The sequence below is a fragment of the Castanea sativa genome, chromosome 5 (genome assembly GCF_040712315.1).
Source record: "Castanea sativa cultivar Marrone di Chiusa Pesio chromosome 5, ASM4071231v1".
NCBI classification, from domain to species: Eukaryota; Viridiplantae; Streptophyta; class Magnoliopsida; order Fagales; family Fagaceae; genus Castanea; species Castanea sativa.
The window spans coordinates 56,439,513-56,464,346 of record NC_134017.1 but is presented as its reverse complement, the minus strand read 5'-3'; the positions used below and the strand labels follow the sequence as shown (position 1 = coordinate 56,464,346).

Genomic DNA, 24,834 nt, shown 5'->3' with positions numbered 1-24,834 from the left:
AGCGCATAATACAATTTTACTAAGACGTCAAATCTCTAGTGAAATTTTACCTCAAGAACACATGAAGAACATTTAAAGAAGTTCTTTGACATTTTATTGGAATCAAGCTGAAAAGCACATTTAAAGAAGTTCTTTGAAAACAAACCCCAATGGCACAAACCCCAATGACATTTACAGAAGTTCTATTGGAATCAAGCTGAAAAACCTCTATAATCTTCAATAAACCCCAAGCCCAACGGATCAAGCCTCTAAAGTCAACTTCAACCTAAAAGCCTTCACATTCTAAAAGCTTTCACATTCGAAGACTTGAAGAACAATAAATCCTCTAAAGTCAACTTCAACCTAAAAGCCTTCACATTCGAAGACTTGAAAAACAATAAATCTCTAACAAGCTCAAAGTTAGAGATTTGTTATGAAAACCGTTCAATAAGTCAAGTTCAAAGAAGATAGAATCAGAGGGTATTCTTTTGTAAAAGATTTGAAATAGAGATTGTACACATTATTCATCAATACAAATTTATATTTACAAAGTATATTTTTTTCAGTTATTTGATTTTCCGCAATTGAAAAATTTTGTGTTTACAGTGACATTGACTTTATATTTATGATAGGAGTACTAAAAATTTGTATTTCAATGTTCACTTCTCCCTCACTTGTTTATTATCCATTATGAATGGCCTCTTTGAATATAATAGCAAATAATGGCTAAAAGTTTAAACAAGTCATAGGTAGATTAGCTTCTCTTTAAAAGTTTTTTTTTTTTTTTAGAAGAATTAAAATATTATTTTATACCAAAGATATATAAATAAGTACCGAACTATATATGTGTCTTGTTACTCTTGTAGCATAATTTTGTAAAATACTACACTTATTCATTGTAGTAAATATATACATACTTATTCTCGATTCTATGGAAAAAGTGAATACTCATCTTCTCGGTTGCTCTTATCTTAAAGAAGAAATTACCAAATATGCTTGTCGATTGAGCAAATTGGGGACGTCAATTTGACAGGAATAAATTCCATTAACAATGTAACCTATTTATTGTTGAGAATAGGACAAATGCTGGAAATTTTTTAAATTTTCTATTTTATAGTTTGAAAAACTTAATACCTTTTTCTTTTTTGATAAACTGCAAAAAGACTTGAAGAATCACTACCAAAAAAAAAAAAACCAACCTATTGCGATAGGTCAAAACCGCCGTTGAAGCCCAAAAAATCGCTGCTAAAGGTACATTTGACCTTTAGCAATGGGTGCTATTGTGGCGATTCGTCCTGCTAGTGTTGCGGTGCCGCTATAGATCTATTGTGGTGGTAACAAAAAGCACTGCCGTAAATACACCTTTTAGCGACGGTTTTGGTTTATTGATATGAGGTTAGAATTCGGGTCAATTGACCTTTAGCGGTGAGTAATGTGTGCCACTATAGGGCTTAATGTAAAATAGAACATATGCACCTTTTAGCAGTGGCTATGACCATTTGAAGCTTTAGCGGCAGTCTCTAAACGTTGCTATATGGCTTTATTTAAAACTTGGTTTTAGACCTTTAGTGGCGGGTTTTGCCCGCTGCTATAGGTTAATTTTTTTTTCCCCCTAGGTTTTAAAACCACAGATCTATTACATATAACTTGTAATAATTTTAGCTTCACTAAGACAATACCACAAATATAATTAGATAACACCACAAATGTCTCCAAACTAATATTATATTAACATAGAAATATATTATCAAATACATAACATTGTCTATAACCATCATCATAAAATTAACAAAAAAAAAGATGTGGTCCTTTGTACACAAAAAGTCCTCCAACACTTAAATTAAGCTAATACCATAATCAAAGGTTCAAAATATTTTTCAACACTTGCAAAAAATGTGGTTATTCAAATGTGGTTCTTTGTACGCAAAATGTCCTCAAACACCAACATGAAACTTATAAATTGCTTGGTTGATGGGATGTAGCTAATGATTTTTGGAGAGCTGGGGGTTGTAAGATCAGAGGAATGTCCTACATACAAAAAAAAAAAGGCAATAATTAGGACACAACGATATCAAATATTAAAATCCAAAATTGCTTTGCAACATCAAAAACAAGCAATACGCTCCTATTGAGCACTTCATATAACAAAAAATCAGCCTACTTGGTCAAAACAAAATACTGAGTCAAAAACCTTCCTGCCTTCAAGTATAAGCTAATCAAATTTTTTATCACGAATTATTTCAGAAGATGCTGACTATTTCAACTTTAACCAACTGTCCAAAATTATCTTAAGTTAACCTTATACCCTTAGTTCAAAAAAGCATTCAAACTAAATCACAATTCATCAACCAAAAGAAAGTTGTATTCTTGTATACAAGGGTAATATACAAGTTAGCCCTCAAAATTCAAACACACAAGTATACAAGTATATAATGCCCACATGGAATGCTTTCATATTTCCTCTCAAGTGTCCTACTAGTTAAAATTCAATCACACAACAAGTGAGATATAGAACTATTTAACAAAGAGTATCAGTATGTCAACAAGGCAACAAAAAATCCCACAAGAAGTCACCAATTAAAAATCAATACTAAGAAGCAAACATTTGAGAAATCATGAAATAATCTTGTACATTGAACGAAATCTTTAGAAGCAATTTTATAATGAAAGTTGTATAGAGAAAGATCAATCAAATACTTGAATTCTTTTAGAAAAGCTTTAATTAAAAAATTGGAGATTTGTGTGCTAATCCCACAGCAAATTGACCTGTCCCCTATCAAAAATAATGCCCATCAAACCATTTGATTTGTATCATCAATCATTAGTGCAACTCACTCTTGACTCTTGAGTAACACGTACATGACCTCTTTGTCTCTCTATTGGGATATAGTAATTGTACATCATTTTTTTGAATAAATGATGGATGTACACTTCAAATCTAAAACTGCAGGTATTTACATGGCCATAACTAAATAACTGCACATTGTATTTAGTTAATCAGACTTAGTGTACATAGCTTCCTCTCTCTCCCTCCCCCCCAAAAAAAATCTCGATAAGTCAATCTTGGTGCAAAAGCTTCATGTTTGTTCTGAATTCAAGGAGCATGTGGAGCCCGGAGCCTAGGTAAACTTAATTAAGCAGTTCAAGGTAACCCCCAAAAAAAAAAGTTGGTCTAGAAAAGGAAAGTTCAAGGAAAGTATATTAGCACCAAAATTCAAGCCAAAATTAAGAACCCCAAGATTCAAATTACCCAGAAGCACAGTTCTGATGACCCTGCTAACAAATCACTTCCATGACTTCTTCTTTCCAATCATAAATGACCATCATCAAATTTTACCACAAGTAACAGTGCCTAACCATCAAAAATACAATGAAGCACTACTAAAAGAAGCATTGGAAAAACATATATAAATATACCTCAAAGACATAGGAATGATGATAAGACAAAGTTTAAACATATTTGAACACTTCTAGTAGTGTTATAGTACTAACTACCATATTTAAAACTGGAAAAAAGAAAAAAAGAAGACATTACATTCTACATGTCATTTATCATACCTGACTACATTGTGAAGTTATTTGTTGCATTTGTTGAATTATGCGAGTCATTCTTTGCTCCATCTCTTCGAATTGGCTAAGTATTTCCTTCATTTCTTTAAAAGATGACAGTTTCTCCTCAATATTAGCCAAGGAAGCCTTCAGTCGTGCAACTTCATCATCCCTTGCTTAACTTGATCGTATTTGAATGTTTGTGAGAGCCCTCTTGCTACTTCGGCCACTTGGGTTTGGACCAAATCCTTCCCCATGAATACGACCTTTGTGCTCCTTACCCATCACTTTGGTAAAGACATCATCCAGTGACCATGCAATACTACCACTTGTGTCAGATGATTGCAATTGATTCGAAGGGCCAGCCAACAATTCCTTCATTTTATCTTGATATTTGGGTTTGAACAAAACAAAACAATTAGAAATTAGCAACATCATTTGATTCAAGACAACAAAAATTCCGAGAAAAAATATACCCAAACTGAAGTGACTGAATCACGGAGGTCTTATGGCATATTAAGGTTGCATAATATTTCTCAATTATTTTAAAATTTAGCACATTTACACCAAGGAACAAGTGAATAACATATTTGACACACCTACAACAAAATCAATACCCATTGATTATAAAAGCAAATGCAATCTACAACTCTTCTAAATAAGATTTCCTAGCAGTAGCAGCAGGGCAACACTTAGCCTCTCCTAATTTCCTTGTTATCTCCACACCAAATACTGTACACTTAGCCAAATATGAAAATTACATGTGAAAGATTATTACTACTAATTTTAAGCATTTATCTAAAGTGGCTAGCGTGTGATTTATTTAATGGATTCTTAGATTTTACAAGAGGCCTCAACCCACTTAGCAAAATTTAAACTTAAGGTCCATGAAAGAAACCCAAATAGACTTAATCTCAATTTCGAATCTACATTCCTTTAAATCTCCATTTAAATTTCAAGGATTTAGGCCACACATACAAGAGTAAAAGAAAATGTGAACTTAAATTTCATAGTTTGATATAAACCCAAATAGACTTAATCTCAACTTCTAGTTTGAATTTCATATTGATATAACATGTTATTATGTCATATAATCCAGTATTGTTCCCCCCAACCCACCCACCCAATTGGATTAGATGAGCAATGGAATTTAGTTCAAGAAATAATTAAACTCTTTCAACGAATCCAAGTCTAGGCTAATGGTAGTTTGAATTTCATATTAATATAAGGGAAAGTGGATTACTCACCATTTTTCCTTGCACTACAAGATTAACTGCAGATCCATCTTTACGAGTATGCAGTATTGAACATAATGTTGCATGCTCTACAAGACGTTCATCCACTTTTGCCAGCAAAATGAATAGCATATTTATGTAGTGATGAATCTTGGTTCCACATAACTTAAGATAAGTCAAAATCATTTAAAAATTACTCATAATACATATTAGCTTCTTTGCAGCGCATGACATAGCTACAAGAACCAACAGTATGTAAGTCATCCTATTTAGAACAACTGTCCCTATTCTTCTCTTACTTTATCTACATTCAATTAGAGTAACATGTTGATGAAGATTAGGTTATTTGTTAAGAAATTGAGTCACAATTTATTTATTATAACATGGATCATCATCTACTTTGTTTTAAACTTCATTTAATTGGGTCAATTTTTTGCTTTGTTTGGTTTGGGACAAAATCTAAGTACATCTTGTATCTTAATCTTTAAGTTTTTAAATTAAATTCAACTATGTATTTGCATCCACCAATCAATCACAAAATTGAATTGATATGTTCTTAAATAAATCAATAAATAAAAGAAGATAAAACCTTGTTCCTAAATTTTGGTCTCTTCTTGAAGGTAGTAGTGCATTGTCAAACACTAGAACAGGTGCTGGGGGATTTAGCATGGGTCAGGGTGTTCAGGAGGTTGAGCCTGTGTTTTTAGGTGCACATGAAGAGCTCTGCTTGTGCTCATCAAGGATGCTCTTTCCTCTGTGGGAACTTCCGGTCATGGTTGTAAAAGGTGGTTTAGGTTTAACTGATGCTTTTTCTAAAAATGGGGTAGTTGTATGTAAACTTTCTGTCGGGGCTATGCAAGTCCTAGAGAGCAAGATTCGCTGTTTAGAGAAGTTTCTAAGGTCTAGAAGGAACTAGAGGAGGGGGCTTTATGGCTTTATTATCAATTTCTAAACATGAATAGGATTAGATATAAATTAATCTTGATGCATAATCTGGTCTATAATAAACGTATAGAAAAACAAAAACACAAAAAAGTAAAAGAACTTGTAACAAAAACGACCATAGATCATTATCATATATCTTGGTATACCATAGGTAATGTATAGTCAATGATATATGGAATAACCAAAAGCACCCAATATTTCAAAGACACTGCAAACAATAATTAGGGACAAACACAACACAAAGGCCTTGCAGGCCCTGAGTAACTCTCTCTTCTTTAACCACAATGGCAAAAAACAAAAAGGCCCAAGCCTACTCGATGGGCCCCCTGTAGGAAGGAGTGGTATGTTGGGTCCCACAATTTACTTTGTCTCTTTCAATGAATTACATTCACTCTCTCACAGTCACACAGAGACACAGTTTCACTTATATTGTATGTGTAGTCATTGTAAATTATTTTAGAAAAAGGTAGTAGTTTGGTTTTGCATGTTGCTCAATTTGCTTAATTACCAAAACACTTTCTTTCCCCATATACCATATCTTCCCATTTGCATTAGTAGTAAAAGTGTCTATCATGAACAAGTGGTGGCAATGACAATGGCAATGGCAATGAATCAGTTTTCTATTGCATGTGTGCTGTAAAAAATTTTAAAAAATAAATTAAAGGCTAAATTACAAACATACCACCGCATCATCAGTATACCAATGCTCAACAAAAACATCCCAATCTTCTGGTATGCATCCCTTGGGTCGGTTGTTCTTCACCCGCGCTATGTTTCTTGGATGCGGTATGTAATGAGTGGTTTTCAGCCTACACTTGTGATCCCTCCAAGCCTTCCCAATTTTCTATAAGGTAAATGTCTTCAAAGCCACATATGCAGTAGGATTAGTAGGGACAGCATATTTTCGCTACAATCAAATAGTTAAGTTAGCAAATTACAAATTTTTTCATGCTTAAATACTTACGTATATCCTAGTACAAAATGTCATAATTACAAGTATTATAAATTCTTTAATACCTCTACAACACGCCAACACTCTTTTTTAAGTTCTTCGGGCATGTCCTTCCAATTTAGATATCTAATCGGGCACATGTGAGGTTTTGGCGCAATCGTACCCAAGAAACCAATGAAAGCCCTCTCCCTTTCATCAACTGGCTGATGCATACTATTTAGTGGCAACTCAATTACTTGGTCATCGGGAAGATCCCAAACATCCAAGTACTTGCTCGGGCGAGTGGCATGTACAGGTGGCTGCACATCTAAAATTTAAAGGAGACAATAGCATTAATTTAAAGGAGCATATTACTCTAAAAGACTGCATAAACCCCTAAACCAGAATTCTATACTTTTTAAGTGAACAACCAAATTCACACACTACTTTTCATGTTAAATGCCATTTTAAAACCCGTTTTTTATAAGTAATTTAAAACCATATTTTGTATAGCAAATTTCAAAAGGAAACAAAGAACAAGGCTTGTGGGGTGAGTATGCAGAGCATATTAGAGGCAAACATGTTGTCACAAGAAAGCATTATCTATCCATTTACACCTATTCTGGTTCCTCTACAAAGCAAAACTTGCATTACAAATCCAAGTAGTTTCTTTCGAGCATGCACACAGAATCTAGCAATTTTAAACTCATTGGACTCAAGACATACAATCCAAAAATTGTCTTGGAGATAGGCTTTTAATCAAAATCAAATTAGGCTATCTGCAAATTCTCCTTGGACAACCAGAATCACACGCACACATTTACTTGTTAAATTTTCTAGATATGATCAATGAAGGTCTAATTTAGATTAGTCTGTCAACTAAAGTACTAATGAAAGAATTACATAGATTTCATATAATTTGATCAATTTTTTATTCTTTAATTCAGGTATTGGCATTGGCATTGGCATGGTATTCTTGTGTCTATTTCTTTTGGCTACAAGTTATATCAATTCCTAAAGAAAAGAAAACATAGAATTCAAAAGGATGCAATACATATACTTAACAAAAATAGGATGAAATGAAAGTGAAGGGAAATATGTCCAAATGGTTTTCTAGTACTTCCTTAAAGAATTTTTAAGTTACCAAACTAATATCAAAATGTTCATGTAAGACCATACCTTGCGTAGAAGCTTTGTGCATTTCTTGGTTCGTTTCTTGATCCGCATGTTGTGTAGAAGCTCCTTCCAAGGTTACGCTCTTGGAACGCTTGTGTAAATTTTCTTTTCGCCTTGCCATTTCAATTGTCAAAGTCTCAAATAAAAACAAGTATACAAGCACAATGACAAGTAAAAAATAAGTTGATATCAAGTAAAAAGTGTAGCTAGGCTAGCACATTTTCACTTCACCTAGGTAAGCCAATGCAACTCAAAAGACCAAAAGATTCCACATGACCCAAAGATGCAACAAATGAACACTAAACAAATTAAGAATCTGCCAAACACAAGAAAGATTATCATCTACTTCTAAACTATAGTGTGGACAATGGCTCGTGGTACAATGTTGAAGCACTCATCAAAAAATCAAACAAGACAGTTACTTCTCAAAAGGAAAAGGGAAAAAGTACAAGAATACAACCACTACTGAATTTTGGTATTGCTTTATACAAGCTAACCAATGCACTGTATAATCATTTACTATTACAACTCATGCATAATCAAAATCATTTTTAGCATCCCATAAAAAAATATTTTTAGCCAAATAACATTGATAGAACATAGGCAAACATAAATAAGAGTATTACATTATGTGATTCAAATATCATGATTTTCTTCTAATCTTTTTTTTTTGATAAATAACGTAAGAATATTATTAAAAATAATAAAGAAGAGCCAAGATGAGTACATTGGGGATGTACTATGGGTACAAAAATCAAGAAACAAAAGAACAACGGTCAAGAAAAATAGAAAAGGAAGAACAAGAAAAATGAGAAAAAACCACACTCCATTCAAAAAGTGTGTGTAAGAAAAATGACTTAATCTCCAGCAAAGATCGTTCACAACCCTCAAAACTTCTAGCATTCCTTTCTCGCCAAATGCACCAAATCAAGCAGTGAGGTACTAATCTCCAAACATCAATGTGACGATGTCGCGCAAACTTTCCTTGCCAAGCCTCAAACACCTCAATAACAGTACGAGGCATAACCCACTGAATGCCAAACAAACAGAAAACCAAAGACCACAACTCCCAAGCTATGGTGCAATGAAGTAGGAGATGATCCACCGACTCCCCACACCTCTTACACATAAAGCACCGCCAAGAACTATCACTCGTCTTTTACGAAGGTTGTCCGTTGTTAAGATCTTACCTAAGGAAGCAGACCAAGAAAAGAAGGCTACCCTTGGAGGCGCCTTCGATTGCCATATCATTTTCCATGGAAAGGAAACAAGATTATTAGGGTAGAAGGGGACCGTAATAACTTCTAACCTCAAAACTTGTATTCCTTGTAGACTTCCAACAAACCTTATCTGGACCAAACCCCTCGGTGACGAGGAATAGACTAGCCCCATGAACCGGTCAAAAGCTTCCTCTTCCCAATCTTGTGGTGGACGACGAAATTGCACGTTCCAATGAAACCTCCCAACAGACCAACCCATAACTTCGACGACCGAGGAGTCCTTGGACCTACTAAGACAATATAGCTCCGAAAGGCCTCTTGGAGAGTACAATCCCCACACCATACATGCTTCCAAAATTTTACTCTAGTACCATCCCCCACATCATAAACAAGAAGTTTAGAGAAGTTCAACCAACCACTTCTAATATATCTCCACAAGCCGACCCCATAAGGACTTGTCACCTTCTTCGTACACCAACCACCCCACATGTTCCCATATTTTGCCTCTATAACCCTCCTCCATAAAGCATCGGCCTCGGTACCATACCTCCACAACCATTTACCTAATAAGGCAATTAAAATTACTCAACCGTCTTATACCCAACCCCCCATCCTGCAAAGGCCTACAAACCTTGGCCCAATGAACTAAATGAAATTTAGGTTCACCACCAATCCCATCCCACAAAAAATCTCTCTGTAACTTCTCCATACGCTTAGCCACCTTACCCGGTAAAGGAAGAAGGGAAAGGAAATATGTAGGTAAGGACGAGAGTGAGCTTTTAATGAGTGTCACCTTACCTCCTTTAGATAAATACATTCTCTTCCAACCTGCTAATCTCCTCTCCATTCTCTCAAGAATAGGGTTCCAAACAGATAAGTCCTTGAATTTTGCACCTAAAGGAAGGCCTAAATATTTCAAGGGCAGAGAAGACTGTCCACACCCCAACAAACCCACCAAAGCCTCCAAATTGGGTACCCCTCCAACAGGTACCAACTCAGATTTCCCTAAATTAATACGAAGCCCTGACACCTCCTCAAATCTAGCAAGAATCGCCCTCAAATTAGCAATCTGAGAAGGTTCAGCATCACAAAAAATCAATGTGTCATCCGCAAATAAAAGGTGAGATACCATTACTGAAGAACCGACTATACCGCCCACGTAAAAGCCTGAGAATTGCCCAGTGGATACAGCCACATCCAACATACGACTCAACGCCTCCATCACAATATCAAACAACAATGGAGATAAGGGATCCCCTTGCCGAAGTCCTCTAGAACTTCCAAAGAAATCAGATGGGCTACCATTGATCAAAATGGAAAACTTCACAGTTGAAATGCAATACCTTATCCATTTTCTCCATTTTTCTGAGAAACCACAACGCCGCAACATATACATTAAAAAATCCCAACTCACATGATCATACGCCTTCTCCACATCCAACTTACATAGCGCCCCCGGAACTCCCGACTTCAATCTACTATCAATACATTCAGAAGCAATCAAGACGGAATCCAAAATTTGTCTGCCCTTCACAAAAGCATTTTGTGAATCCGAAATAAGTCCATGCGCCACCCTACGAAGCCGATTAGCCAGCACCTTAGAAATAATTTTATACATCCCACCAACTAAGCTAATAAGCCGATAATCCTTGACCTCCACAGCATCCACTTTCTTAGGAATAAGGGCTAGGAATGAAGCATTAAGACTCTTCTCAAACACCGCCTGAGTATGGAAGTTGTGGAATACAGCCATAATTTCATTTTTCAAAACGCCCCAACAAGACTGGAAAAATGCCATGGAAAAGCCATCCGGGCCAGGTGCCTTATCACCATTAAAGTCATGGATCACCTGAAACACCTCTTCTTCCTCGAAAGGCCTATCTAACCAACTCGCATCTTCCACCGAGATGCTAGAAAAATCTACATCATCTAAGACAGGTCTGTGAGCCACCTCCTCAAAATAAAGCTGCCTATAAAATTGAGAGATACAACATATCGCAACGGTCCGATGACAACACCCCATCCACCATAAGCCTATCAATAGAATTAACCCTCCGTGAGAATTAGCTATACGATGGAAAAACTTAGTATTCCTTGCCTCCTTCCCTAACACAAAGAACTCGGATTTCTGTCTCCAACAAATCTCTTCCAACAGATAGCTTTCTCTAACTCATCACGAATTCTCGCCCATTTCCACCCTATCCTCTCCGCCGATAATCCCCGACTCTCCTCCCTTTTCTCTAGAACACTAAGGTCCTTCCACAATTTTCTAATCCGACATCAACATGACCAAACACCTCCACATTCCATCTTTTCGCATCATTTTTAAGGAGCTTTAATTTAGTGGCCGAATATAACTCGGTGCACCATGAACTCGGTAGGAATCCCACCATGACCGAACCCTATCCACAAAACCTTCATCCTTCGCCCACATATTCTCAAATCTAAATGGCATACTCCCTCTCTGAAAAAATCCACCCTCAAGGACAATTGGAAAATGATCTGAACACAATTTAGACAGCCGTTTTTGAGAAATTGTTGGGAATTTATCCTCCCAATCTGCAGAAAACAAAAATCTGTCCAACCTAGCCTTCGAAACAACTTCTCTAGAATTAGACCAAGTGAAAGTACCTCCTTGCAATGGCAGATCAATGAGACCCTGTTCTGAGATAAAATTGGAGAACTCCCTCATAGCAGTAGTGAAAGAAGTAGACCCCAATCGTTCAGAAGGGAACCTAACCACATTAAAGTCACCCCCCACACACCATGGGACACTCCACCAGCTATTCAAGCCACAAAGTTCCTCCCATAATAATCTCCTATCTCGGTATAAATTAGGACCATAAACACCCGTAAACGCCCATACAAACTGATCTGACACACTCGTAAACTTACAGGAAACCGAAAATCTCCCCACTGCCTCCTCCAATTTATTCACTACCCGAGTGTCCCACATCACTAATACCCCACCAGAAGCACCACAAGAGCCTAAGTATGACCAACATGTTGGCCACCCCACAAGCTACGAATCACTCGCTCTATTAATCAGCCCCATTTTGGTTTCTTGAAGACAAACCACATCTGGCCCCCATTTCCTAATCAAGTTTCTAACCCTGAACCTTTTATCCCGCTCATTCAACCCTCTAACGTTCCAAGAAATAATCTTCAAATTCATTGATAAGACACAACCGCCCGCTCAAAACTTGCACTCCTTGCTTTATTTATATCATACTCAACATTCAAAGAAGACAAGAAATTTTTCACTCCCGCCGCCCCTTCGTCCGACTTAACCAACTTCGTCCGATCACCCACCACAAGTTTCGTCTATCTTTCTTTCCGGCCTCTATGGCTAATATGACCCCGTAATCGCTCCTCAAAACCTTCTAGTGAAGTACCACACGTATTTCTTGAAAGCCCTAATCCTATTTGTTACCCATTGTGAAAGTTGACAATTATCTCGCATTCTCCTTACACCCAATCTCCTTCATAGGACTAGACTCCAACTCCAACGGACCTTCAAGTGGCCAAAGGTACCACAACTAACGGCTCATCACCTCCCTCGAAGACCTCAACCTTCCATCGACTCCCAAGGCTCGCTTACTAATCCGGAACCACAACGCCAAGGAGTTTACTAGCCCCTCACTCTCATCTCGCCCAAGTAACCTCTCGCCCTCCATTAGTACAAGGAACGCCGCTCGGTACACACTCACCCTCTATACTGTGAGCGTACCGACAAACAATCCGGAGAACGATACAGGATAATGGGAGTACTAATTGCCGCCATCACGCATTTGTAAAATCCAGCCTTTGGAGTTACTCCTAAGTCTTATCCAAATCTCCAACCAATTCCCTTATATTTCAGCGAGAGATGAACTCCTCGCAGTCGTGATAATCCAATCATTCCAACCCCACAAAGTCCTCAACCCCATCCTCCGATGCCACTGAAGACGACAAAGGTACCACCTCCGACACTATCGGGTCATCAAGAGTCATAACTTTTTCCGTTATTGAGTCCGATGACACCACCGGCCCCAACCTCGACCCAAACGGAGCATCTAACAGCGGAACTCGTTCTTGGGAGACTCGGGCCACCACCACCGGCCGTCGGCTCTCGGTGGGTGGCTGGACTAGACGAACCGAGCTGAGCTGACCACCCTCAAGTTCAACCTCCGTCACAGCGAAGTCCATCGGAGCTGTCGGCGATGTCGAAGTTTGCACCGAGGTGATGGGTGTGACCATCGGAGCTGTCGGCGATGTCACCAGGTGCTCCGATGTGCTGGAAGAGATCGCCGATGCCTTCGACGGCATCGCTGGATGCTCCGATGTGTTGGGTCTGACCATTGAGCGCCGATACACCTTCGTGCGCAAGTTTATTTCCACCTCGGACTTGGCAAAGTGACTCCTTCCCGGAAAGAAGACTCCGACTCATAGATCCACTAAGTGAGCTCTCACCGGCCTCAAAATTAGTTGGGCTTAACAATCCCAGTGCCCAACGTGGGTTCTTCATTACCCAACGAGGCTTGGGCCTTCACTTGATGGACCCATACCCACCGCCTTAGTAGAAACAAATTACGTGGAACCCATTTGCCACCTGTTGTTCTCCCTTAACAGCGCATCCCATAATACCCGCCTCTTTTCCAAATTCATTCACACTCACAATCGCCCTCTCCCCAGCCAACGTCCCTTCCTATTATCACGCAACTTTCCAAACTCCACCATTTTTGAATTCAAATTAACTTTCAAAGGAATATTACAATTATTTCCTTCCAAGATTTTCTCATCAAGTTTATTCTTGCCATTAATATCACCTGCTCCACCCTCCCCACCACCCACGGCTGCCTGATGAGAACTACCATCCTGCGTTTCAAAAGCTACAACCTGTGTATGAGACTTTTCACTAGGAAACTCCACAATATTCTTCACAAAATCAGCCTTAGGCTTATCTTTGTTGAAGGGCTGCTGAACATGCTTCAACCTCGCCTCGCACCGGAGCTTTGACGCTTCCACATAAGACTCCGGGAGGATGATGTTCGGGATCTGCTTAGACCTATACGGTACAAACTGCACTCCACCCAGCGCATATTGGGCTGGTTCCAACATCCTTCGTAATTCAACCCCAAAAATTCTCCATCCATGTTGTAATTTACCTGCAGGAATAATGATAGTTCGCCGCCGCCCACCAACCTTAAGCTCTGTCACTGATGCGTACTGCCCAAAAGAATGGGACCCCCGTTGCAAGGTGTACGCCGTAGCACCTTCCCTAAGCGTGAAAAATTGCTTAGGACTAACCCCAATCACAAAGTGTTCCAGATTCCGTACTAACCAAAGGGCTGCTCTCTTGCCCAAAAACACCAATTGCATATAGAATTTTCCCCGTTCAAAGATCTTAAGAGAAAAAAAATTCCCTCCTTCCTCCACCACCAACTGAAAAAACTTAGATTCAATGAAGAAACTTCGGAATCCCCCCATATTGATCCTAGTACATAATAACTAAAACAGGATTTCTAACAACAGAATTAAAGAATATCTAATCATGCACCAGCCGGGATTTCTTCTAATCTTACAAAAAGGTTGTTTACACAATAGACCTAGAAAAATTCGAGGGTGAGTTACAAGCACTTGTTGATGTAGGTTCTATGTAGCACTAATTTGCTTTACTAGTGAGAAAGTTTGCCTCTGCATTTGAAATGAACACTAAATTAAGTACAATCTTCTTAAGCAAGCATATTTGGTTCGACCTGTGTGGTTTGGTTTTGTATTATCAATCCTAGTAGATAACTTGATTCCTAAACTCATTAAAGTTTGGGTCTTTACCTGGTTGACTAGTAATTTGTTGAAAGATTTGCTTTGGATGAGTTTTCTATAATCTTTATAACTACTATTTGGTCCTTATGAAAATTTTGATATAAGGCAGCCATCAAAGGTGAATAGGTGATGTAGTTTCGTCAACTAATGTCTATGTATTTCATTAATAAGTCATCTATATGCAGGTAGGGGAGCACTACGCCAACGTAGGCTAGAGCTTCAAAACAAAACAAAACATTTGTTATTAACATCACAATCAAGAGTGAGTTTAATAAAACTCTTCTTACATCACCCAACATAACGACAATTGTAAATACTAAATACTGCAAGTACAAGGTTAACAACACACTAGTAGAGTAAGAAAAGGACTTAGAAACCATTAGCAAAGAGTGGTATTCTTGAAATCAAGAGGTGTTCTTGTAATATTGTAATAATAAGATTTTTTTTTTCTTTTTAATTTTTAGGTTATGCAATCTAATAAAACCTCACCAAATTCCTATGGCATATAGTTCATATGTATGTGCATATGAGTGTACAATAACATAATCTAATTAAAACAAGTTTAATACTATATGAAAGTTGGAATAAGTGGGTTTTGAAATACCTGTTAAAGAGAAGAGCTGAATAGTAGTGTGGGTAGCAAGATGCTTCAACACAAAAAAAAAAAAAAAAAAGATTAACAATCAATTAGGGGGATACCCATAAACTGATAAAGGACAAATAAAGGCTAAACATAAAATTGGGTTCTCTAACTCTCTTAGACAGAGTAAAATTGGATTCTGGTTCCGAAAATGGAGACGCCGAGACTGAAAATATATATAAAAATAAAAAATAAGGGTCAAACAAAAAATTTTCATTAACAATAATAAAAAAAAAAAAGAGTAGTAAAATACCACTTGCACAAAACCCTAATCATTGCAATCTAATGTAAAATTTTAATTAACAAACCAACACACATTTGGCAACACGAAACATAACACATCACAGGTATACCCATAAATTGATAAAGGCCAAACCAACGCACATTGAACTTTGTTTCTCATCATCAGATAAGAAAAAAAATTGAAAGTAAAAAATCCCTTTTAAAAAAAAAAAATCAAAACATCATAGCCTTTGAGAGTTCGAGAGAACTTACAAAGAGAGTGTTTGGTTTTTGGGGGTGAAATGAGGTGTATTGGGGTTGCTAGGTGGCGGCGACGAGGTGGATTGGGGTTGCTAGGTGGTGGTCACTGAGCCGACAATTTGGTGGTGGTGGTAGGGTTGTTGTGGAGGTGGCAGCAGTGGTTGGATTCGTGCTAAGGACTGAAGGAATTTTGGGCCTGCGAGTTAGAGAGAGAGAGAGAGAGAGAGAGAGCTAGGTGTTTGGGTGGGATTTTGGGTCTCTGAAGATTTAAAGAGAGAGAGTGAATACAAAGAGAGTGTTTGGTTTTTGGGAGTGAAATGAGAGAGACAGTGTTTTTGGAAAAACTGAAAAGGCACTAAATATGAAAAGCCAAAAAAAACAAAAAAAGCAAAGGGAAAATTTAGGGAGGCGGGGAATTAGAAGATCTATTGTGGCAGTCTAAACCACCGCTATAACTAAGAAGACTCGCCGCAAAATAGGTACCTACTGCGGGTGGTCAACTAAACACCGCTACAACTTACATATTGCGGCTGTTTTCTATACCACTGCTATAATATCTCTGCAAAATGCTATATTTATTGCAGCGGGTTTTTGGAGCACTGCTTTATCTAAGTTAACACCGCTAAAACATATATATAATGGCGATTCTTTGTACTGCCGCTATAGGATGCCGCAAAAGACTAGAGCTATTGCGGTGGTCCAATGAAATGCCGCAATAGACCCCATGTACAGCGACAGTCTGAAAAAATGCCACAATATGCGACATATAGCGGCAATTTTTGCACCAGCCGCAATAGTACGGATTTCTTGTAGTAAATGCTGCACTAGAATGATATAAATTGACTAGAAACATGTGATTCTTATTTGGTGGTCTTCTTCTAATTTTATTATAAAATAAATAATGTCATTTCATCCATAAGTAATATCAACATGATAAATTTATTATTACGATTATTTTTTCTAGATCATACCTTGGTTGCTGTCATTATTGAACATGTTCTTGATGAACCTTCTCATTTGTGCAATTTGACTGTCAAATTATCAGACATTCTATTTCTTTTTGGCTAAACAAAAACAAACAAGAGGGTCCCCACTGTTGGTTGATCCACAGTTTCAAGAATCATAGATGGAAAGGCTTAAACAAAAACCAGCTATGTGTCTAGAAACTCAGGATTATAACATATATTTATTTTATTTTACTAAAGGAGACAAAGCTTTAGTATTACTAGCATGTTGCATAAGTTGACAAGTAGTCTATATGTACATTAATAGAAAAAGCTCAAAGAAAGTTCAATTATAATTTCAAATTAGAGTCCAATTTTGTGCCACGTGTCCCATTTAATTTTTAATTTTTGTTCTCAATGAATTCTTGAGAGTAAAAATCGAAGAGTACAAATTTAATTAGATTCTAAATTAGACTTCAATTGGAGTCTAATTATTGTGGCAAGTGAACTATTGGGCGAAAGAACCGAAAAGTCTAAATTCAATTCAATTATATATATTTATATAATAATTAATAGCCAAAATTTTTGATTTTTTGTTGACCGTTTCTCGTTGCGCCACGTGGTTACATAAATTACTGACATATATACAATTAAAAACTAAAACAATGTATCTTTTCGGTGTTTTGCTTATTTAGTTTCGGTGGGTAACTACTTATTATTGTATATATACGCTGTTTACTTTTTGTTTTCTTCTTTCTGTTTTTCTGTTTTTTGTTTTTTTTTCCCCGCTACGAAAACAATTGTCTTTTCGGTGGTGCTCATTTAGTTTCAGTGGGTAACTACTTATTATCTATACTACTATTTAAGGGACTTTCCCTGTTTAAATTCCACATTTTGGATGCCTAAAGTACCCTCATCATATCCACTTACAAGTTTTCAACTAACAATGATAAATATGTAAATTAAAACTCCTACACTTTAAAACCCACAAACTCACGTACGCTTTGCAGTTTCTATAACACTTTCTATTTCTCATTCTTCTTAAGATTGAAGACATTTAGTTTAGCTCTACATCCTTATTTCTTTTTCTTCAGATTAAAGATATTTATTGTCAGAGGCTCCAACAAATTTCCAGGTTCTATCTTTTGCAAATTCCTTTTTGTTTTCTTTTGTTTGGTTTATGATTGACTTTCTTTTAGCTCTACTTTTTAAATGTAATTTTGAAATGAATGGTTCCTTCATATGCTCTACTACTGTACTTATTAATGAATTTTCATTTCATGTTGTAGGTATTGTGATCCAAAGACAGGGCTGTCTTATGCTACAAAAGAAGCAATCAACCAAAAAATTTTCAGGGTCTATCTTTTGCAAGTTCCTCTTTGTTTTCTTATCTTTAGTTTATGAACGACTTTCATTAAAGTTTTTAATTCTAAAAAATCTTTATCTTCTATTTCCTCAACTTTTTTTTCCCCTCTACGTTTTTTTTCCATTTTTAAGAATTTTTTTTAGCTTTCTATTTAGTTTTTTAAGAAATCAATGACGTTAAATTTATTTTATTTTATTTATTTTTTCCCTTCTACGTTTTCTTTTTCTTTTTAAGAAAAGCTTTCTATTTAGTTTTTTAGTTTTTAAGAAATGAATGGCATTAAATTTTTTTTTTCCTTTTACGTTTTTTTTTTCTTTTTAAGAAATTTTTTTTAGCTTTCTATTTAGATTTTTAGTTTTTTAAGAAATGAATGGCGTTAAAGTTTTTTAGTTTTTTTTTTACCATCATTGTATATGTTTTTGGTGTTAAATTTTATTTTTTTAATTTAGTTATTTATTTAAATAGTTGATGATGTGGTGATTAGATTTTAAAGAGTCCATGATAGAGTTAAATTCTAACTTTGATTTGTTGATTAAATTTTTTTTTTTTAAATACTTGGTTTAACCCTAATTCTTTTATTTCTCTCAGGTTCACGTACACACAAATTTTTTGGATTGTATTGAGGAGTCATTGGAATGGAATATTAGATAAGTTCGGGTGAGAGACTTTACAAGAATTATTATATGTATTAAACCTCACATAAAGTGGTTGTTATCTAAGAAATTGTTGTAAAAAAAATTTCTTTCGTAATAGAAACTATATTTATCATTTGTATAATTTTATGTCAAATTCAATTTAAATTTTTTTCCATAAGTACTAATTTACTACTTCATAAAAAATGTTACGTACATTTTTCTCAGATTTAAATGTTGTTGATGTCTTTCTCAAAAAAAAAATGTTGTTGATGTTGTTGATATATTTGAAATTTAAACTACCCGCAGTCCTATCTTAAAAAAACTACCACACAACCAAAACTACCCCCACTTTCTATCCAAAAAAAAAAATCTCACACGTTCCCTGACAGTCCTATCTTAAAAAAAACTACCACACACAACCAAAATTACCTCCACCATCTATCCAAAAAAAAAATCCCACACATTCCCTGACAGTCCTATCTTAGAAAAACTACCACACAACCAAAACTACCCCCACCTTCTATCCAAAAAAAAAAAAAAATCCCACACATTCCCTAATAAGCCAACAATCTTGCCTACAACACAACTTTATCTACATCACCTATGTGGTGCGCATGAAGTCCACAATTGGACACACTGTCAACAAATCAAGCTTGAAACCATAGTTTTAAAAACCGGACCGGACCGGCCGGTCCGACCGGTTCAACCGGGAATCGGTCATCAATCCGGTCCGATTATGTTATAAAACCGAAAATATACTAAAAACCGTTAAACAGTAAAAATCGGCCGGTTCAACCGAAAAATCGGAAACCGGCGCAGTCGAACCGGTTATGGCCGGTTGGGTTGAAAACTAAAAACTACACCGTTTTTTGACTTTTTCCCAGCCTAAAACTACTTTGTTTTGGAACATTCTGGTCAGTTTTGGGCGAAAAATGCTTTTTCGCACTGAGTGCTTCTAAGCTTCGCCTTTTGCAAGATTTTTTTGACAAAAAAAGCAAAAGAAAGAAAGAAAGGAGCGACGAGCCGACGCACGGTGACGATGTAATGCTCTTCAAGATTTTTTGACCCAAAAAAAAAAACCTATGATCGTTTCCGTCGGTGAGGCGAGAAGGAGGCGGAGAAGGAGTTTTGTGAGGAGATTTCAGATTTGTGAAGAAGAAATAGAGAAGGGGGAACGCGTAAGGAAATGTGTAGGCTTGGAAAAGTGTAAAAAATAGAAGGCATTGGGAAGGTATTTTTCTTTAAATGGGTGGATGACCTGAAGAGATGTGCAAGCAATAGGCACTAGGCTTTGGGAAAGTCAAAAAGAGGCCTTGGGATGGTAAAAAGTACAAATGGGTGGATGAGAAAAATTTATGATATTAATAAATAAATAAAAAATAGAAAGCAAGAGATAAAGATGTAGAATTAAAATTTAAAAACGGTGGAAGATTTATTCAAAAACAAAAAAGGTGGAAGAAATCACTCATCAAACGGTGGAGAAGAAGGGAAGAAAAAAAAAAAAAAAAAGGATTGGACTTAGCTTAGGCAATGGGAAAAGTCCTTCTCACGTCAATTCATCTTCAATAGTTATCAATTTGGACAGGAAACTAACAAGTAAAAATTAACCTACAAACATATAATATTTCAATTTATTATATTAAAGATGATTGTCTTGTAATTTTATTATGTTAAATTTTTTAAAAAGATGTTATATATTGTATTTTTTTAATGAAATATATTTATCACCATTAGTTTGTTAGTTTTAGTATATTAAAATATTATTAATTATTTATATATTTTAAATAAATAATAATTAAATTATTTATGACGTCATCGGTTCGACCATTGGTCGGACCCCGGTTCGACCAGAAAACCGGTATTTAGTTCTTTTTCCGGTTCTTTCACCGTACCGGTTTTTAAAACAATGCTTGAAACCATCCCACATTCTAAAAAAATAAAAACTACCCAATTCTCATATAAAAAAAAAAAAAAATCTAAGCAAAAACCAATTTCAACTGCCTGTAAAATTATGAAACTAAATTTAGCCTTTTATTTTCTTTCAAAATCAGATATGTTAGTGCCTAAATATAAGGATAATGATGGAGAAGTTATAGTAGTGATTTTATAGTAGAAGTCCTTTTTTTTGTCAAAAATATGGAAGAGATTTAAAAAAGAAAAAAAGAAAAAAAAAAGAGATAGAGATAGAGAGAAAGCTATTTTACTTAACGGTCAGATCATGTTCATGGGTGCGCCGAACCTCCTTAGATCTCATTGGATTGCATACTCCATTAAGTGAAAGGAACAAATGCCAAATCTACATGAACTATATTCCGCTTTCCAACTTTCAAGCCCATGCTTAAACTAACTTGGAGAATGGCATTGGTTTACAAAATATTTTTTGGAATTTTTTGATGAGAAAAGTTTAAAGAATTTTTTAGGAAATATCTTTAAAAATATTTTATTGAAAACAAATTTTTAAACGTCAATTTAGATGTTGTTCCTACTGCTGTGACCTTAAACTACATTTTTTTTTTCTTCTCAACAAACAATCATGAAGTTTTTATACAATTTTTTTTCAAGATACTTCAATCATTAATTCCCAATTGTATTAGCCTTTTGTTAAGGTTAAAGCACCATTTAATACTTTATTTAAAAAAATCTCAAAATACAATTGTGGTTTTATACAATTAACATGTATCTCTTGCCATAAAATTTTCAATTTAAACTTTTATTTACTTATGTTATGGATATGTAGTAAATGACTAAATTTTAGGATTAAAAAAACTACATTTTAGGATTAGACAAAAAATGGTAATTGTCATACATAAAGTTTGAAAAAAAGAACAACATCAACAATACTAGAAAAAAAAAAAAAAAAAGTGGATGAATAATTACTAAATTTTAGGATCTTTTTAGGAAAATTTCCTTTAACAAAAAGCTTATTACTTTACTATTCCATAGAAAATGTTACGTACCTCATAAAATACAACATAAGTATGGATAATGATAGTCTGTCAGTTTAAAACTCATCAAATACTCACTAATGTAAAAATTAGTAGAAGCATCCAAATCCCAATCCAAAAATGCAAGCCATGTATTTTTTTTATGGATAATTAATGATTTTGTGAAATAAAGTAAACATTTTGTAAATAATATTGTGGGGAGTAAAAGGACCCAAGTGGGCATATGGGCCTTTGGACTATAGTATGAAGGGCCGACCTGCTCCAGAATTAAACTCTATGAGTTGGCCCATACGCCGAAGATCCGAGGATACAGCTGAGGGAGAGCTTCTCCTCGGACAGACCCAAGAGAACTCAAAACTTCATTGTGAAGGTCAAGGTACAACTCTGGAAAGACTAATGGTTAAAGGGGGACACCCTGAACCTTCTAGATGCACCAGTGTTAAAGAAAATATCAAGAGCAAAGGCTGCCACCTCCGCATTAAAGGCTCTGCACCTACTTCCCTGGCCGCATTAATGGGGAAGTGACTCCTGAACAGTAGGGCTGAAACTTCTAGTCACTGTCCAAAAAGTATCAGGGAAGGAAGTATTTAAGGGGAGTGAAGGCCAAAGAGGAAGGGGGATTAGCAACAAAAAAAGAAACTAAGAATTGTAACTTTTAAGTAAGAAATAGAAATAATACAGAAGCAGTCCTCCGCTTACGTCCGAGGAGGCCTATTTACAATTATCTTTCGTTATTTACACGTGTTTGTAACTCTTAACCCGTTATCAAGTTCTCAGCACTTCTAATCTAGGTTTCAAGCCCACGCTCTACAAATTTTATTGTCTAAGGCTCATTGGGCCTGAGCCCGTAGTTGTCTTTGGGTCCAGGTGCAATTGTGCACTTACAATTGGCGTCGTCTGTGGGGATCTAGTCTAGAAGGAGTTGGGATACTATGGCAGGCCTGGGTTCTCACCATGCAGAGTCACAGGGATCACAACCGGAGGATCTTTTTGAGCGTCTTGAGCGTCGAAGGGATCGTGAGGGAAGTGTCCATACAGAATACCCCGGGGCTAGCCATGCTCATGGTGGGGGTAGCACCACCCATGAGGATGGTGCTAAAGCCATGCAGAAGGAGATTAATCATTTGAAGAGAAAGTTATGCCGTGCCAGACGCAAGTCTTCGCCGTCCTCATCTAATCCTTCCTCAGAGGAGGTACGGGGAGGTAGCTACAGCTCAAGGTCATGCTCACCCCCCAGTGCAGCATCCTCTGGCGAGGAGGACGACCAGCCAGCTCGTAGACACAAGAAGCTTCCTTCTAGGGGCTTAGGGAACGATGCTATGAGTCGGGCGTTGCACCAACTCTCCAAATCTCCGTTTTCACGGAGGATTGAGAAAGGGAGGCTTCCCAGGAGGTTTACTCAACCCACCTTTACCATCTACAATGGCCGGACTGATCCGATGGAGCACGTGAGTCACTTCAACCAGAGGATGGCGGTGCACTCTCACAACGAGACCCTGATGTGTAAAGTTTTCCCCTCTAGCTTGGGACCTGTTTCTATGAGGTGGTTCAACGGCCTTAAATCGGGGTCTATAGGTTCATTTGGGGAGCTTACTAGAGCATTCGCTTCGCGGTTCATTACGTGTAGCAGAGTACCTCAGCCATTGGACTCGCTGTTATCCATGACCATGAGGGAAGGGAAGACGTTGAAAGCATACTCCGACCGTTACTGGGAGATGTTTAATGAAATAGATGGCGATTTTGATGAGGTGGCGCTCAATACCTTTAAGGTAGGTCTTCCTACTGATCACGACCTGAGAAAGTCTTTGACTAAAAAGCCCGTCCGCAGCGTACGTTGCCTCATGGACTGTATTGACGAATACAAGAGAGTGGAGGAAGACCAACAACAAGGAAAGGGTAAGGAGAAGGTTATCCCGCAGGAGAGAAGGGATTTCAGGTCGGACAGGTACCACAATAACAAGCCGAGGAGAGATTATGTTGGGCAGTCCGGCTCGGCAGCACCTCTGGCCGTGAACACTGTGTTCCGAGAACCAGTACATCAGTTGCTGGAGAAAGTTCGTAAGGAGCCCTTCTTCAGGTGGCCTGATAAGATGGCAGGAGACCCTGCGAAGAGGAATCAGAACCTCTTTTGCCAGTACCACCAGGATGTGGGCCACACTACCGAGAACTGTCGGACCCTTTGGAACCACTTGGAGCAGCTTATCAGTGAAGGAAAACTGAAGCAGCACTTGTGCCAACCTAGCAGGTAAGGCAGTCAATCTGGCTCAAACAATCAGAGGAATAATTCATCTCGGCCGGCGTTAGGAACAATTAATGTTATTTTTGCTGCACCTGGCAGGACCGGCTTGGGTCCCACCAGGGTGATGGCAGTTTCACATCCTCAGGCCGAGGAGTCGGGCTGCAGGCCGAGGAGTCGGGCTGCAGGCCGAAGAGGTTGAAGCTAAATTTGCCCGTCTTGGGATTTTCCGAGGAGGATAAGGTAGGGACTATCCAACCCCATGACGATGCTCTTGTAGTTACGCTTAGGATAGGGAACTATGATGTGAGGAGGATGATGATAGATCAGGGCAGCGATGTAGATATCATGTACCCTGATCTATTTAAGGGGTTAAGATTGAAGCTGGAAGATCTTACTTCTTATGACTCGCCACTTATAAGCTTCGAAGGGAGAGCCGTTGTGCCGAAGGGACAGATCCGTTTGCCCGTTCAATCCGGCTTAGAAACGGTTGAGGTGAATTTCATTATGGTTGAGGCGTATTCTCCATACATAGCCACCCTCACCAGGCCTTGGCTGCACGCTCTGGGAGCTGTCTCCTCTACCTTGCATGTTAAAGTTAAATGCCCCTCGGGGGAATATGTTGAGGAAATCCTCGGCAGCCAATCGGTGGCCAGGCAATGCATATCGGCTGCAGTGCTGCACCAGACAGAAGCCGAGTCTTCAGCTTTGATCACCAAAGACTTATAGCAGTTAACAGCTCCTG

General features: G+C 37.3%; 1 protein-coding gene across 3 annotated transcripts; it reads right to left on the bottom strand.

Annotated features, from left to right (window-relative positions):
- Positions 1-1,686: 1,686 nt before the first annotated feature.
- On the bottom strand, positions 1,687-16,296 carry LOC142633947 (uncharacterized). Of its 3 annotated transcripts, XM_075808206.1 has the most exons (9): positions 15,976-16,290; positions 15,594-15,646; positions 15,445-15,487; positions 7,819-7,928; positions 6,726-6,967; positions 6,391-6,615; positions 4,776-4,870; positions 3,538-3,914; positions 1,687-2,007 (listed from the first exon to the last, which is right to left on the bottom strand). In XM_075808206.1, exons 4-6 carry the CDS (start codon positions 7,838-7,840, stop codon positions 6,553-6,555), a joined length of 327 nt encoding a protein of 108 aa, XP_075664321.1. In that variant the 5' UTR covers positions 7,841-7,928; positions 15,445-15,487; positions 15,594-15,646; positions 15,976-16,290; the 3' UTR covers positions 1,687-2,007; positions 3,538-3,914; positions 4,776-4,870; positions 6,391-6,552. The 3 variants fall into 3 exon arrangements, with proteins under 3 accessions (XP_075664321.1, XP_075664319.1, XP_075664320.1); XM_075808204.1 differs by lacking the exon at positions 15,594-15,646 and having other exon boundaries at positions 15,976-16,296; XM_075808205.1 differs by lacking the exons at positions 4,776-4,870; positions 15,594-15,646 and having other exon boundaries at positions 15,976-16,296.
- Between the last annotated feature and the right edge of the window lie 8,538 nt (positions 16,297-24,834).